Below are 16,744 nucleotides of genomic sequence, written 5' to 3' on the forward strand. Positions count from 1 at the left end.
CACAGATCATAGAGATCTGTGCAGTGTTTCTTTTTGGACGAGTTTGCCATCTTGTTTTAGGTTGTATTTGCCGCCAGTTTTGACCTAAAAGATCATAACTGACTGCAATTACACCTGCAAAATCCCACTGACATCGACATCAGGTTTCAATCGAAGTTGAAAGCTGATGGGTGATAAATATGCGGATTTTAAAAACTATCTAAAATCTACCTTTACTAAATTTACCCCCTAGTATTTATAAATGGTTTATCTTGTTGAGTCTGTGTAATTTTCAGTGTAACATTTAATAGTGACTACTGAAATGCTACAAATGCAGAATTCCCACTAGGCATCAGCTGTGACGGAAGCTGCACACACATGATAAAGATTCTTGTACCTCTGCATTACTACTAATGAAATGTAGTGCACTGGCCAATGTCAGTGCAGAGATCTATTTACAATACAGCAAGTCATAGGACATGTTATATTTTCCTCCATACACTGACTGCAGCTCACCGTGATATTGGAAGCCTCTCCTTAAATATGAAATACATTCTATTTATTTTTAAAACAAACTAAAATTCATAGTTATGGTGCATACACACGGTCAGATCTGTCAGACGACCGACGAAAGATAAATGACGAACGATTTTACCAACGATTTCATGAACTACGAACGATTTTTGACAGTATTAAAATGAATGAAAATCAACCAAATCTGACTGCAAACACATCAGGTGTCAGATATCGTTATCTGAGAAATGGGAATGCGCATCGTTCATCGTTGCAAGGACACATGTCAGATTTTCTTTTAGATATGAACGATTTTTAAAATCGTTATTGTACAAATCTGAAGGAAAATCTGACCGTGTGTATGCACCATAAGTATTTTGCAAATAATAGTAAAGCTGAGGTGAAATTACATTGAATTACAAACCAGTTATGTTATCACTAGAAAACTGTAAACTTACTTTAGTCTATGTTTGCATCACATTAAGTCCATTACAATAACTAATAGCTTAATAGAAAGGAAAATAATACAGAGCAAACACGATGAAAAGCTTACTATAGAGTAACTGTGCTACATGGGGCAGACTAGATGCGCCAAGTGGTTTTTATCTGCCATCAAATTCTAGGTTTCTATGTTACCTTGTGATTTTAACAATTTAAAAGCTATATTGTACAGGTTGAGTCTCCCATATCCAAATATTCCAAAATACGGAATATGCTGAAATACAGAATTTTTTTTGATTGATTGAGATAGTGAAACCTTTGTTTTTTGATGATTCAATGCACACAAACTTTGTTTAAGGCACAAGATTATTAAAAATATTTTATAAAGTTACTTACCTTCAGGCTGTGTGTATAATGTGTATATGAAATATAAATGAATTTCAAGTACGTACACCAACTTTGTTTGAGACACAAAATTATTGAAAATATTGTAGAAAGTTACCTGTAGGTTGGGTTTATAAGGTGTATATAAAACATAGTAAAATAGAATGATAGAATGATGGTGTCGCGCTAATACGTGTTCAATATGTATCAGAGATAAAGACGCCATAGTAAATATAATTTTCCTATGTAGAAATTAATCAGATAAAAAATAACATACCAAATTATAATAATCCCCACCAACCTTATCTATTATAAAATAGTATTGGATATGAAAGACTTCAACAGTAATAAAAAGTCTCTATTTTGGAAATACCAGTAAATATAAAATATATAGTCTGTCCAGATAAAAAAGTTCTCACCGGACCCTTTATATAGAGCTAAATGCAAACTTTTACTCCTCAAATCTCAGACCTCCGGGTCTGTGACGGTGGTAGCCTGAATGATCTATGATGCTTGGAAGGCGATTGTGGCCTAGCCCGTGTGAGTTTACACGGAGGGGGCGTGACCTGTACCAGGCCCACGAATAACGTTATATATATCAAAATGGCCCTCGGAAGAAAAAAGGTTCCCCACCCCTGCTTTAGAGGCTGAGCTAGTAATATCTGTGTCCTAGATTGTTTAGATTTGGGTCCCATTCCCAGATATTTCATTATGGTATGCAACTATTCCAAAATACGGAATATTCTGATATCCAAAATACCCCTGGTCCCAAGTATTTTGGATATGGGAGACTCAACCTGTATAACTTGCATCCACTTCAACTGGCTTTTGAACAACTCCTCTCATTAGGACATACCTTGTAGTTGTAGTTTTTCCTTCCATTTTTTGACTGTTCCAGATTTTAACTGTTCCATCATTTGAGCAAGTAGCAAAAATGGAATGTTCATCGGAGACACGGATCCGGTTTACTGGGCCCTTGTGTTCATGCAAGTGTGCTACCAGCAAGCCTTTAGGGTGCCACCCTGAGAGGAAACACATGTTTTATAAGAAATTACAGCTAACAGAACAAAATGTTCAAAAGGAAATATTTGTAATTCTAGGTACTTTACAAAAACAAATGACAAAGCATCACCTAAATAATGAGAGAGAAAGCGAGAGAGGGGAAGGAAGGACGGAAAGAAGGAATATGGGTAATTGACCTCTGGTGGGTACACACAGTCAGATTTGTCAGATCATCAATTTCATTGAACTATAACGATGAACGATTTCAACAACGATTTGAACGATTTTGTCAACAATGAACAATTTCTGACATTAATTAAAATGAATGAAATCGTCAAAATCTGTCTGCAAACACAGTCGATGTCATATATCGTTATCCGACATGCGGGAACGCGCATTGTTGGTCGATGCATGCCCTACATGTCAAAGATATGAAAGATTGAACAATTTTTACAATCGTTATCATTCAGATCTTTAAGAGAATCTGACAGTGTGTATGCAGCATTATTCCTATGGTCATTTGCAATATATTCACAACAAGTTGAACAGAGATCTAAACAAAGATTGCCAAGGGGGAAAAAAATGGACAATGAAGAACACCACAACACTAAAGGAGAATAATAATAGTTGACATTAGTGAAGCTATCAAATAGTGAATAACTGATAGCACCAAAATGGATGGATCTCCATGTGGATTGCCGGTGACATTAAGAATAGGTGGCATCACTGGAAATGTCACCAAATTATAGAACATCCCAATGGCATCATAAGGGAGGCCATCACTAATGACATTACAATTAGTGAAAACTGATGAGACTACAATGGATAACCAATGATATCATATTAGGCCTTAATGATGACTTCACAGTATAATACATATGGAATATAAATATGTATTTGTCGGGGTACCTGTTGGGGGTGGTTTACTCTCCCACTCAGCACTCTCCATCATGTACTTGGCTAGTCTCTCTGCATTGCACTGTTCCCGCTTCTGCTGGATGAGCTGCTGCAGCTCACTCTTACATGTGGTCATGCGGATTTGTAGAGCTGAAGGCTGAGAGGTGCTTGTATATATCTGCAAGGTGGGTCTCCTCGACTGGATTCCTGGCCCGTCAGATGACTGTAAGAGGTTATAAAATATATAACACAATTACTTAAGTTACTAATGCTTTATCATGGCATTATTTTGATCGTTATTATATTTAATAATGTGCTATACCAAACTAACATGGTAATACAGCATGAATGATAAAGCATCTAACCACCTTCTATAAATAGTGTTCAGCCAATGAGGAGACAAATTCCTTACAAATTCTGCTTCTGCTGAATGTTAGGAGCAAATGTTGTGCAGACATGGTCTTATTGTATTACCTGTGGTGAGGAGGACAGAGGAGCATTAACTGCTGCAGAAGACTCTGAGCGGAGCGGCTTTGACACCTCCTGGTCAGCAGGTGGTAGAGTTCTTGTTACAGTCTGGTTTATATTTGCAGGCTCCATTGCACCAAACATGCTCTTCCACTCCTCATTCACATTGGAATCTTGCTTTACATGCTTGCGAGCTTGAGTGTATGGGATAGAAATGAATCTCAATACATAAGACCAAAACAGAAAAAGACTAAGATGTGGCAAAATATTTGTACCCTGTCACAATGTATTGAAATTTGGCCCCTGACAACTTTCGAGGTACAACCCCATAACATAGGAATTAAGCTCCAACAATAAGAGACAGTACGTCTACTATATACTGAAAAAATATGAAAACTAATCTAAAAGCTAAAACTGCCTAATTATCCGCTCCTGTCACAGAACAAATCAGGACTACCAAAGCATAAGAAAAATGAAAAATGGAGGACGAGCCACTGTGCTGAAATAAAGCAAAGAAAAAGATGCAGGAACAGTCCCAAATAACTAATAAAATAGGCAGTAAGCATTTGGGCAAAATGGGGTGTACTAACAGTGATCGCAGAGAAACAATAATTATGTGGGTTCAGGGAAGAGGAAGAACCTCTTTCATCCTCAAATCTGATTTTGCAAAGTCGGCAAAGCCCGGAGTATAAAAAGACTTCAAAAGCCATGCCACTGAAAAGCCAGCTGCTTGATTCTAAAGGCCAAAGACTGAAATTCCATAGTTGATGAGATTAGATGTGGGATGAAGACCAACTTTGTAACTGTGTCAACCCCTGACCTTTTAAAGAATTCAAGGAAAAATAGTAGTCTGAGAAAAAAGGTCGGCAGACCAGCCATGGAACTGGCGCCGTAGGATGTGGTGCTGTATGGAGTAGTTTGTGATTGGCTTACGATTCCAGAAAACTTTTTGAGTCTTAAAAATATCCACTAAATGCTACAAATCCTTGGGATTAAAAGAGACCATTGTCTGGGTATAGAGGCTACCAACTCAGAAATTTCACCTCCCAATGATCTATCCGTCAAGAAGCAACTCTGCAGGATTCTAAATGCCTCCAGAATGGCCTGATGAATGAGTGTCCCCTTGAAGGGTCAGGTAAGCCAACAGATAAAACCCTGATGATACATAGAAGTGCCTCCATGGTGGTTATGCCATTGGTGTAGACCTGAGTAGCCGATGACAGGCCAAACAAAGAGGAAGTTTAAAAATCAGATGTTTCCACATGGAGTGCAAAAATAAGGAAGCACAGCAGTGGGCTAAACTCATGACCTGGCATCTTTTATGTGCCCTTAATACAAAAGACTGCAGAGCCTTCGCAAAATCATGTTTTCCACTTCTGGGTCTGATCTACATACAGTCAGTTGCTAAGGTGACTTTCATGCAGTCAGAGTAAAAGTTCTTTGTGACTTCCATATCCTCATCTAAAACCAATCACATGGTTTTCCTAAATATCAAGGAGGACTACTGGCACATTGAAGAATGTATTTTGTATTAAGGGTACATAAAAGATGCCAGGTCATCAGATGTAGCCACTGCAGTGGAGGTTTCCCATAAATCCTGGTCACCCTTGGTAGAGAGTACTAAAATGTTGTGAAGCACAGCAAAAATATATATTTTATTTTTAGGGGGATCCCTCATACCTAATCCAATTGTCCCTGAGTGCCCTGAACATACAACATCTGTTTTCATTCTGGATTCTGTCCAAACTTTTATGTCACAGTTTATCTCAATATTCCTGAGTACCCCAATAATGGTAATCAGCCTCCCTCTTATAGAGTATACACAACCTTCTCTAGGTTTACATTATTGCGTTTGTTGTGGTTTTGTCTACACTCTATGGGCAAGTTAAGGAAGAATTGTCAGTTTTCTGTCTCCTGGGATGGAATATAACCCATTGCTGTGTTCCCCTAATTCAGATGGATGAACATTTGTATTCATTTTTCTGCACTCTTATGGATGAATTACAGCATTTAGATCAGCTTCTCTGATGTATTAGGAAATAACAGTTTCAATTGGGTTGTGTAGAGGCTGATTTATGCTTGCTGAAGGCCAATTACTGTTGTAATGAAGGTGTCAGAACAAACAAATGGGCAGAAGCATCTTCTCCACGTTTACTTGCCGAACGCTAAAAAAGTCTGATGATTCCCTAGGCAGAGAAAAAGATCTATGACAGAGCGTATAAGTATTTTATTTTACTATAAGAAAGAAGAGACATTAAAAATAATTAGCTAATGATGAAGTATGAAATATGAAATAAATGTATTATTTGGATGGACTAATCTTTTTATCACTTACTGCGTTTATCGTCAGTGTCCAGCTTTGTTTTCACAAGATCAGCTTGTCTGCCACTGAGACCCAGAGACTGTAAATCAATCACCCCCTTTAAAGCACTTTCATGTAAGTGACTCTGATCGGCTACATTAGCCTTGGCTTTGTTAGACTTTAGCATGAAATCTTTCAGCGATAAAAGCTTATCTTCTTCATCTTCTGTCATTCCCTAAAAACAAATATACATTAGAGACATCACAGAGGATATGAAGAGAAGGTAGCAATAACAGACAATGTAACTATTGTCACTGTCCATTATAACTCAAGCAGGTGAATTCAGCTCTCTTCCACTAATGCACTACAACTCCCAGCAGCAAGTATGTGACATGTTATACAATGTATTGATTATCAACTATAGCTGCAAAGTGATGGTTTCAATAAGAACAAGACACAGATATTACTAGCTCTCGTTGGGTACTTTAACCTCTAAAGATTGAAAAAAAAAAAAGAATATGCCCATACTGTGCCAGCCCTTAAGGACTGGCATAATATGTCTTTATGTTCAGAGTTACCATACTGGAGCTATGATCTGGCCTATTTATGGTTCTTTGCCTGGGTAGACACTAGACGACCCTCTAATGCGATGCCCGATGCTACGACGGCACAATATATTGGGTGGTCGGTACACACTGCACGAATTGGTGAACGACCGCCCGATATATCGTTCATCTGCACCATTCACCTTCCTGGCATCGGCAGCTCATCCACTGCATTGGCCATCAGAATGACCTGATGTCGGAGCGCGGGAGCGTGCATAGTGCATACACCAGACGATATGTCGGTCCAATCTGCCAAATTGAACGAGAAATCGTCTAGTGTGTACCCAAGCTTCAGGGTTTTCTATTTAAGGAACATGACATTTGCAGAACAGGTATTAAAGTAGAATTTATTGGGCTTCATTTATATATTTTTAAAAGGAATTCCACCCATGCAGGGTAAGTAAATCAATCTGCTACTACACTGAGACTTCCTAAGCTGCCAGTCTATATATTATCCACATGTGTGGCTAGGATTAAAGCCATTATTGCAGAATTAAATTTACATTTAAAATAACATTTCTATAACATTTGTGTCCAATAAACACACTAGACCTATGTTAGCACTTGCCTTATGTTATAAACAACACTGTGACTTTGCTCTGTATTTAATTTCCATACCTGTGACAAGAGTTTCTTCAAGAGCTGGGCAACAGCTGGGTCTTCCGGAGCAGGACACTCCAGGAGAGAACCATTCCTCTTTTTCTGACGCAACTGCAGATGTCTAAACAGGCTTGCAATGTCTTTTGATCTCAGGGCATAGTCAAATATTGAGCGGCTTACAGGTTCCTTCAACACACTCAGCAGGACAATTTCTTTATCAATCTGTTATTAACAAATGGACACCAATCATTAAATCCAAGAGATCTATAAGGATAAAATAACGCAATACAAATTGCATAGATCAACTGCTGCAGATAACATACCTGAATAATAGGTTGAGTAATAAATGGGTGTAGATAGGGCATTAACTTACAGTACACATCAGCAATGTTTAACTGCTGAGCTACTGTAGTAATAAACCCCACAGCTCCATATCGTATCCACAGGTTTGGGTGGCACAAAAAGGGTGCTGAAAGAATAAGAAGATCTTTATTTCAATATTGTAGCACTGCGAATTACAATCAGTACAACCACACATTGTTTACTGATAACGCTAATACCTATTTCACCTCTGCTGCACGGAGAATGAACACTTAACATACAGGGGTCAATTCGATTAGGGGCAAAATGAGAGATATGGTAAGAACTTACCTTTGTTATCTCTCTTTCTTCGAAGTCCATAGGGTTGACCTTGGGGGTATAGCTGGATCTGGATCCACGGGCAAAGGTTTAGCTCCCAGGATGCACTGGGTCCATCCTCCCCTATACCCTGCCCCCAAGCCACAGGCACCTCATTTGGTAAGTAGCCAAGACCGGAGGAGGAAAACAGAGAGAAGGAAGACTGGAACACACAAGAACCATACTCACAGAAAGAGACAGAAAACCGGTGACCTGCCACACAGCCTATATGAAGCCAGGCACATCAGGGCGGGCGCCCTGTGGACCCTATGGACTTTGAAAAAGAGCTAACAAAGGTAAGTTCTTACCATATCTCTCATTTTCTTCTTCAGGGTCCATAGGGTTGACCTTGGGGATGTCCCAAAGTAGTCCAACTAAGGGCGGGGACGCTCCTGTGCTGAAAGGAAAATCCGGTGCCCGAAGGAAGCATCCTGAGAGGCGAAGGTGTCAAAAGCATAGAACCTCAGAAATGTCTGGATGGAAGACCACGTGGCTGCCTTGCACAGCTGAACAGCCGAGGCACCACAGCCAGCTGCCCATGAGGGACCTGGGACCTACAGACTGAGTAGAGTGAGCCTTAACAGAGGCTGGAACAGGCAAGCCCTCCAGTGTATAAGCCTCAGAAATAGCCAAACGAAGCCATATAGCCACAGTTTGTTTGTTGGCAGGCCAACCTCTCCTGTGAAATACAAAGAGGACGAATAAGGAATCCAACTTCCGAATGGAACTAGTACGGTCCACATAAATTCGGAGAGCCCGGACCACATCCAAGGAGGCCTCACCAACCGAGAGGTCAGGTGACTTAAAAGCCGGCACAACAATTTCCTGATTAATGTGGAATTTAGAAACAACCTAAGGAAGAAAATCTGGACGAGTGCGTGGCACCGTCCTGTCCTGGTGAAATATCAGAAAGGGAGGACGACAGGAAAGCGCCCCCAATTCTGACACCCTCCTGGCCAAAGCAATCGCCAGGAGAAAAATAGTCTGAACCGTCAACCACCTGAGTTCCACCGACTCTAGCAGTTCCAATGGAGGACCCTGTAGGGCCCGAAGCACTACTGCCAAATCCCAAGGAGCCACTGGGGGAACAAAGGGAGGCTGAATTCTGAGAACACCATGGAAAAAGGTGCGAACATCTGGCAGTGGAGCTATCCTTCGCTTGAACCACACAGATAGTGCAGACACATTAACTTTTAAAGAAGATGGGCGCAAGCCTAGGACCAAACCAGACTGAAGGACCGCCAAAATCCTATAAACACGAAACACCTGAGGATCGTAGTTTCTCGACTCACACCACTGAAATTAAGTATGCCCCACTCTGTGGTAAATCCTGGCGTAGGCAGGCTTGCGCGCCTGCAGCATCATGCTGATGACTGAGCTGGAAAAAACCCCGGGACCTTAAGACGGATGTCTCAAGAGCCACGCCGTCAAAGACAGACGACCCAGATCCGAAGAATGGAGTACCAAGGACGACTGGGCCTTGCAAGAGCCACCAGCAGAAGCGTGCCGCCGTCCTGTTTGAATTTCCAAAGGACTCGAGGAAGTAAAGATATCGGAGGGAATAGATACGCCAACCGGAAGGTCCATATCACCGACAGCACGTCCACCAGGCTTGTGTCTGCATCTCTTGTCCTGGACCCATACAACTTGTGATTGTGACGGGAGGCCATGAGGTCCACCTCTGGCAGTCCCCATTTGCCCACGAGTAGTTGAAACACCTCTGGGTGAAGCGACCATTCCCCGGGATGCACATCGTGACAGCTGAGGAAGCCTCCCAATTGAGGACTCCTGGAATAAAGACTGCCAAAATGGCTGGAAGGTGGCACTTCGCCCAATACAGGATGCGTGACACCTCGGTCATTGCTGCCAGACTGCGAGTGCCCCCTTGATGGTTGATGTATGCCACCGTGGTGGTGTTGTCAGACTGAACCTGCACGGCTTTTCCATGAAGAATGTGACTTGACAACTGGAAGGCCCTGTACACGGCTCGAAGTTCCAGAATGTTGATCGGGAGAATTGATTCTTCCGCTGTCCAACGGCCTTGAAGTGAAAGTGGACCTGTCACTGCACCCCAACCTCGGAGACTAGCATCTGTTGTGAGAAGAACACAGTCCGGGATCCAAAAGGGGAGACCCCTGGTGAGATGAGATGTCTGAAGCCACCAAGAGACAGGCACACCTCCAGTGACAACAACAGCATCTGAGTCATGATCCGGTGTGGTAACCCGTTCCATTTGGATAGAATCAGCTCCTGTAGGGCCTGGAATGGAACTGGGCATGCTCCACCATGTCGAATGCTGACACCATGGACCCTAGAATTCTCATTGCCGAGTGAACAGATACCTGGCAACTGTTCAGACAACTGCGCACCCGCAGTTGTAGGGAGGAAATCTTTTCTGGGGTTAGAAAGATCTTCTGCTGATGAGAATCAAGAAGGGCTCCCAAATGAACCATCCTTTGTGATGGGATAAGGGAGGACTTCCTCCAATTTATCAGCCACCCGTGCGCTTGCAGACAAGCGATCGTCAGTTGTAGATTTTGTAGAAGGACCTCCGGAGAGCTCGCCAGCAATAGGAGGTCATCGAGATACGGTAGAAGCCGTATACCTTGGCTCCGTCGATGGGCAGCCATGACAGCCATAATTTTGGTGAATACTCTTGGAGCCGTAGAGAGGCCAAAGGGTAGAGCCTGAAACTGGTATAGCAAACCGCAGATACCGCTGGTGGGGAGGCGCTATAGGAACATGAAGGTACGCGTCCTGGATGTCCAGGGAGACCATGTAATCCCCAGGCTCCATAGCCAGAATGATGGAATGTAAAGTTTACATCCTGAATTTTTGGCACTCTGAGTAACTTGTTTAGCGACTACAGATTGAGGATAGGCCGATGAGACCCATTGGGTTTCTGCACCAGAAACAGAGTAGAGTAGGGACAAGTCTCGCGTTGAGAAAGTGGAAGGGGAACAATGACCCCTGCTTTCAGCAAGGAATCTATGGCTCCCTGAATCTGCAAGGCCTTGGTCTCATCTAGAGGAGGACTTGTGCAGAAGAACTGTTGGGGAGGTCTGTGACGAAAGGAGAGGGCGTACCCCTGAGAGACCACTTCTCGAACCTAAGCATCCGTGGTGGTGTTGTACCAGCACTGGGCGAATTAAAGAAGTCAGCCTCCCACTCTGGGATCCCCCAGAGGGAGGCCCGTCCCATCAGGCAGAAGGTTTATCCTCTGGCTTGGAAGTAGGGCGTCTAGCACTCCACACTTGCTTCTTAGGTTTAGGGGCGGCCTTGGTTGCCGAATGCCTTGGGAAGGATTGCCCCTCGGACTTTCCCTGAGAACGAAAGGACCGAAATGCAGAGGTCCTAGCCTTAAGAAGGTGCAGCTGCCGATGGTAGAAAAGCTGACTTAGACTTTGCCTGGGTATCTAAATTTATGTCCAGGTCTGAGCCAAACAATATTTCCCCATTAAAGGGTAAGGCCTCCAGGCCCTTCTTGGAGTCCGCATCCACCCTCTAAGAACGTAACCACATAGAACGGCGAGCAGACACCGCTGTGGCTGAGACTCTGGAAGTCAGAAGACTGGCATCCAAAGCCGCCTCACCAATATATGAAGCGGCATCTCTCATCTGTCCCACTAAAGCTCTCTGAACTTCAGGAGCTTCCTCAGGAAAGGTATCTTCTAGTAAATTGGCCCAGCTTTCAATGGCTTTAGCTACCCAGGAGATGGCCATGGACGGATGTCCCACAGCCCCTGAAAGAGAATAGATTGACTTCAACCAAGTCTCCACCTTCCTGTCCGTGGGATCCTTTAGGGATGAAATGGAGGGCATTGGTAAGGTAGCACTCTTGATTAAGCGAGTAACATGGGAATCCACCCCATTTCTGCGGCTGGAACTTCTTACTAGGCAACTGCCAGGCCTCTGCCATGTGGTCAGTCAGCTGGTCAGATAGGCAAAAGTGACTTTGGCTGTTTTTTCTCTTTGAAGTTTGGATATTTGAATTGAGGGGCCGGAGTGTCATCCTCAATATCAAGAATGGATCGAACCGCCCATACCAAAAGCTGGTACAATAGTAGAAGATTTAGGCCCTCATTCAGAGGCGGTCGCAAGAAGTGATCGCTCTCTCTGAATGAGGGCGGCCGCTTCTTTTTTTTAGTGCGGCCTTCTGGTCACTAGCTAAGCTGTGGGTTACCACCCACAGCTTAGCGACCGGGGCTTGCGACGAGACCCTAAGGTTGGGTCTCGGCAACCGCAAGCCCCAGGGAGCTTCCTGCTCTGATCAAGCATAGTTTGAAAAGCTGAAGATGAAGCCGCCAAACTCTCAACTGAACTAGAGAACACATCCACCCAAGGTGGTTGACCCGCCTGAGGGAGTCCCTGAAAGGGAATGACAGACTGCTGAGTCACCGGAGGAGGCTGTATATATACTGGTAACCCCATATAGGGACTAACAGTCTGAGGCCCAGGGGGAGAATGCAACATATGCGGTATACCCTGGGATGGGAGGATGGCTGTTTGGGGTAACCCCATATAGGGGAGAGTAGCTGGGACTGCGAGGCGATCCGCGATGGAGGCCAGCACTTGAGAAAATACCGCCCAAGGAGGGTCCTGTCCCATACTTGGAGGGGTTAGAGGGACCAGGTAACTGATGGCACCTCACGCACAGCCCATCCTGTGATAAATCCTCCTTATTGACCCCTGCAACGCAGAGTCTGCAGGAGAACAAAGTGGGAGCAGTGGAGCGCTCAACTTCCTCATCAGACATGGCTGACTGACTTATATATATATATATATATATATAAAATTAAGATATATTAAAACTATTGGGAAGTCCAGTGGCACACTCCTGGCGTACCCACAAGCATGCAACACACAGGTACACAAATATGGCACCGTGTAGCACGCAACTGTATGTGACAGACCTCACAAATACATGTATTTATACAAGTGAGTACAGAGAAATGCCCTTCCCACACACACCTGTTAGGGCTGTAGAAGAAGAAAAGGGATAGGTATAGACTAACTGAATTTAGAAAAAAGCACAGACAGTCAGCGATAGCAAGTCACATACAATGCAGAAAGTTGTTCAATACTCACTGCACCTTTACACTACAATCAACCTGCCCAGATTCAGTGTCTGGGACGGCTATAGAGCTGTGTATGCTGTCCTAGCAGGGGAGAGGTACCCAGGGGGACCGGTCCGCACGCTGCCCGAGAGATCTGCGCTGCCCTGTAAAGATGGCTGCCAGAGACCCCAGAGGAGGAGTGGCTGAAGGAGGAAGCAGCTCAGCGACGCCAGACCAGAGCGGAAAGGTGCGCTGAGCTGAAGAGCCGCTGAACAGGGAAGGCTGCCTCCCCTGGCCGGCTATTAACCCCCAGGATGCCGGCTCTCGCTTGCCGCTTAATCCCTGGTGGTCTAGTGGACGTGCGGGGTATACCTCATGAGAGGGGGAACCCGCCGCCACTGCCAGTACCTCCAGTCTGTCCCTAGAGACCGGAGACATCAGACTGCATATTTTACCTGCGGGTCACCGCAAGCGGTGACCCACGATTCTTACCTGCTCCCCGTCGATCCAGCAGCAGTTAAGGGATCCCCCAGAGCCCGGCTAGCACAGACTCTGGGGTCTTGCCGTGATCCCCAGATTTGTACTGGTGCCGCAGCGGCGGGGTGTAGGAGCGGCAGCTTGGACATCCAATGGACAGTCCGACGCTGCCGCTCTGAAGAGTCTTTAAAGTTAGAAAAAAAAAACCTCCAAAAAAGGCTTAGGGGCTGCTAATCAGCCCCCCTGCGCTAACAGTGACCAACTTAAACGGATGTGCCTGTGGCTCGGGGGCGGGGTATAGGGGAGGATGGACCCAGTGCATCCTGGGAGCTAAAGCTTTCACTGCGTGGTGCCCGTGGATCCAGATCCAGCTATACCCCAAGGTCAACCCTGTGGAACCCCTATGGACCCTGAAGAAGAAATCAGGGGTGGTGAGGCATTGTTTCAAAACATTCAAATGAGAACTCCATCTTCTTTCATCTAGGTTTTATTTTCTGATCTAAATTAGAGCTGACCGATTCGGCTTTGGCTAAGATCTTCCTGCCAAGTTCAGAAATTCAGATTGGAGGCAAAACATCATCTCACAGACAAAGATAATGTTTCTGAAGATCGGAGCCAAAACTGAACTTCTCAACTCTAATCTAGATATAGATTGTTGGACCAACTTACCCAGTAGAACATTTTTGGGATTAGCTATTAACAGTATCATTGAGCGTAATGCAGCACAATAGCTTTAAATAACTCTTACAGGCAGATATTTAGTAAATACATACATGCACCTACTGTATAAAACTAGAAGTATTTATGGGAGATGTATCAAGCCTTGGATTGATAAAACGTGAAGTAGTTGCCCAAAGCAACCAATCAGCTTCTAATGCTGGTACACACTGGATGATATATAGTTCATATAGCCGTAGAAGAATATATTGTTCGGACAGCTGGCAGTGTTTACACAATATATCTGTGAATGACGTCTTTCACCGATATATAGCATCGGCCATTCTACACGGCATATGCGATATATTGTGCAGATATATCATTCACATCTGCTTGTGTGTGTACATGACCAAACAAACAACCCATATGCTGGCAACAGGAACCAGTGAAAGTGACAGCATAACTGGGCAGGCATATCGTGAAGGATTGGTAAATGTGTATGTACAATATGATTTGTGCATAACCTTACCAAATCGTCGGACAGCTGATCCGTCATTACAGTGTGTATCCCACATAACTGTCATTTCAAAGACTGTGCTAGATAAATGACAGTTATGGAGCATACACACGGTCAGATTTGTCAGATGAACGATTGAACGATTTTACCAAAGTTTTGAACGATTTGAACGATTGAACGATTTTTGACTGCATTAAAAAGAATGGAATCGTCCAAGTCTGACTGCAAACCCATCAGATGTCAGATATCGTGACAAACGGGAACGCGCATCGTTCATCGTCCAGGCATGTCAGATATGTCAGATTTTCCTTCAGACATGAACGACTGAACGATTTTTAAATCGTTATCGTTCAGATCTGAAGGAAAAATCTGACCGTGTGTATGCACCATTAGAAGCAGATTGGTTGCTTTGGGCATCTTCTCCACCTTCTCTCTAAAGGCACATATCCACTACGCGATATAAATGAACGATTACGTTGTCGTTCATCGTTCGCAGTATCGTGCAGTGGATATGCCAGCAACGACCAGCGATGCACGCTCCGGAACGAACCTACTGTCCAATCTGACAATATCGTCAGGTTGTGCAGGTCTGGGGTGAGGGAGGGTGCCGGCACTGAACGACATATCGTTCAGTGTGGGCACAATGGGCCTGATTCAGGTTGGTTCGCAAGGCTGCTTTTGCACGCAGCCGCCTGATGTTTGCATTCTGCGCATGCACCGCAGTGCGCATGCGCGGACCGACAGCTGTGATCGGGAAGCGATCGCAGTAAGCACACAGGATCTCATTCAGAGTCGGTCGTTGCGGCCGCACGGTCGTAAGGGAAAAGGGGCCGGATATGCAAATGATGCACTCGCAAGTTGCGTCCTTAAGATCGGATCGTTAGCTCAGGATTAATAAGATAAGGATTAATCGAGACCATCGGAACTGGTCGTAGAGCTTAAGGTTGACCATACCCTCTCTTAAGCACTACCATCAGGTCAGTGTACAAACCACCCATGTCACGTGTGCCATGACACTACTTTGTTAATTATGCACTCCCATAAAACGCTGTTCGCATAATTAGGCACGCCTGCGTTCGGATCTCCACTCCCCCGTTTTCAAGCACCTTGCCCTGTTACCACCCACAAACGCCTCATTCTTTCACTCAAACTACCGACCTGGCTGTGTTCAAGGAGAGAGAAATTTCTGATCGTAGCAGCTAGTTTGCGCATTGCAAACTTTACGCATGCGCAGTTTAGCGAACATCGGTGGTGTACGACCGTGCGGCCGCAACAACCGACTCTGAATGAGGTCCACAGTCCCATGACAAAGTGATTGACAGGAAGTGACCATTTGGGGGTGGATAGGGGGGAGGTCGGGGGCGAACGCAGGCATGCCTGTGCGTTTGAACGCCATTACAGGGGCATGCATAATTAAATTGCTGCGATTGTAACCGTAGCCAGAGATCTAGTTGGCGATAGGAAGTTTAGCAATTTGTGCGGCAGATCATGGTCACGACAAATGTGCATATGGGTTCTATGTTACTCAATGTTACCAATGTTTTCACTGACTTGCGATTGCATTCATTAGCATATTTTTGTAGCAAGCGGATGCGTGCTAACGCAGCCTTGCGAACCAACCTGAATCAGGCCCAATATCCAATGCACACTATAATGAACAATTGAACGATAAGGTTATTGTTCAATCGTTCATTAATCGTGTAGTGCATATGCCCCTTAGGGCTTAATACATCTCCACCATTAGTATTTTTGATAACATAGCGTCAATTCATTTATTAAACGTCTGCTGGGCTCTGTTGTATTGCAGTATACTACACAGGACTCTTTAATATTTAAAAACTTCAAACTAGACTATAAAAACAGCCATTAATTTCTTACACTACCGTTCAAAAGTTTTGCGTCACCCAAACAATTTTGTGTTTTACATTAATACTGACTTATTTATCAAATGACTTAATAGAACATATAGTCAAGACATTGGCAAGGTTAGAAATAATGATTTTTATTTGAAATAATAATTTTGTCCTTCAAACTTTGCTTTCGTCAAAGAATGCTCCTTTTGCAGCAATTACAGCATTGCAGACCTTTTGCATTCTAGCTGTTAATTTGTTGAGGTAATCTGAAGAAATTTCACCCCACGCTTCCTGAAGCACCTCAGGATTGACTT

The 16,744-nt window shown here is 44.0% G+C and overlaps 1 protein-coding gene across 1 annotated transcript in view; it reads right to left on the reverse strand.

The window, feature by feature from the left end:
* The window catches only part of PIK3R4 (phosphoinositide-3-kinase regulatory subunit 4), an 86,128-nt gene that overhangs the window by 33,601 nt on the left and 35,783 nt on the right, over window positions 1–16,744 (reverse strand). Inside the window, exons 8-13 of the mRNA XM_088462797.1 lie at window positions 7,515–7,660; window positions 7,210–7,413; window positions 6,020–6,221; window positions 3,691–3,878; window positions 3,229–3,439; window positions 2,174–2,339 (exon numbers count right to left, since the gene is read on the reverse strand). Coding sequence (XP_088318923.1) covers window positions 2,174–2,339; window positions 3,229–3,439; window positions 3,691–3,878; window positions 6,020–6,221; window positions 7,210–7,413; window positions 7,515–7,660 — 1,117 coding nt within the window. The remainder of the gene's footprint in view (window positions 1–2,173; window positions 2,340–3,228; window positions 3,440–3,690; window positions 3,879–6,019; window positions 6,222–7,209; window positions 7,414–7,514; window positions 7,661–16,744) is intronic.

This window comes from Taudactylus pleione, unplaced genomic scaffold (genome assembly GCF_031769625.1).
Source record: "Taudactylus pleione unplaced genomic scaffold, aTauple2 ptg000053l, whole genome shotgun sequence".
NCBI lineage: Eukaryota > Metazoa > Chordata > Amphibia > Anura > Myobatrachidae > Taudactylus > Taudactylus pleione.